The 1,081-nt window shown below is 50.8% G+C and overlaps 1 protein-coding gene across 1 annotated transcript; it reads left to right on the top strand.

Moving 5' to 3' along the window:
• The first annotated feature begins 23 nt into the window (after positions 1-23).
• On the top strand, positions 24-1,050 carry LOC111658099 (lysine-specific histone demethylase 2-like). Its single transcript, XM_023410515.2, has 3 exons — positions 24-183; positions 405-557; positions 758-1,050. Exons 1-3 carry the CDS (start codon positions 79-81, stop codon positions 839-841), a joined length of 342 nt encoding a protein of 113 aa, XP_023266283.1. The 5' UTR covers positions 24-78; the 3' UTR covers positions 842-1,050.
• Positions 1,051-1,081: the final 31 nt, after the last annotated feature.

Here is a 1,081-nt window from a genome sequence, read left to right on the forward strand (position 1 = left end):
AGTAGTTCTATATGAGTAATTCCCCGATTTTCCACGTTGACCTCGTCTGTGTATCTGCAGGGAAAACAGGCCGTCCTCATGTCCGTCATCACCGGGGACGCCGTGCCCGCCGTTCGGGACATGGAGGACAAGGAGGTGGTGGACGAGTGCATGAAGGTTCTGCGTGAACTTTTCAAGGAACAGGTAATGATGTCACGTCCTGCAAAGACCAATCACACTCATGGATTTCCCCAAGGGGATAAATAAAGTTTCTGTTTCAAGTGTCAGTAAAGCTCCTCAGTTTCTTTACTTCATGATGGAAAAGGACTCAAAAATTCGGGAATGCGCCGTCCGTTTCCTCTGGTAGATTCACACGATTTTTTTTCTGATTGCTGTGGTCGTTTCCCTCTCGTCACCCTCGACAGGAAGTCCCAGAGCCGCTGCGTTTCTTCATCACTCACTGGAGCAAAGACACGTGGTCCCAGATGTCCTACAGTTTCGTGAAGACGGGGGGCAGCGGAGAGGCCTACGACATCCTCGCTGAGGACGTTCAGGGAAAAGTGTTCTTCGCCGGCGAGGTAACAACAGCTTTCTCACTGTTGCTTATTTCTGTTTGTATAAAGTGATCTGATTGTGATTGTGATGATCAGCCTCAGGGAGACGTGCTGGTGAGGCAGCAAAGCTTTATTTATACAGCACATTTGATTCCAGGTGGAAACTCAAACTGCTGCTCGAGGCGTGAGTTACTAAGTAACGAGTTACTGTTGTTTGTCACCAGGCGACCAACAGACACTTCCCTCAGACTGTGACAGGAGCCTACCTCAGCGGGGTCCGAGAGGCCAGCAAGATGGCCGCTATGTAAACCGTCAGTCCCGGAGAACTCAAAACCACCAGCATGGACCCACGGCTCGCACCGAGCAAGACGCTAATCTCTCTGACCGTCTTACCTTAGTTGCTCCACTTGAAATGACGTCTCACCAAAATGTGATGTGTCTGATCAGTAAGGCGCCGTTAGTCACTTTCCAACAGCGGGGGTCGGGGGGGTCGGGGGGCTCCAGGGCCTCGCTCTACATATTTAACACGAGGTTAAAGTGCGTTTAAT

This window comes from Seriola lalandi, unplaced genomic scaffold (genome assembly GCF_002814215.2).
Source record: "Seriola lalandi dorsalis isolate HSWRI2012SDOR001 ecotype SW California unplaced genomic scaffold, Sedor1 jcf7180001978717, whole genome shotgun sequence".
Classification (NCBI taxonomy): domain Eukaryota; kingdom Metazoa; phylum Chordata; class Actinopteri; order Carangiformes; family Carangidae; genus Seriola; species Seriola lalandi.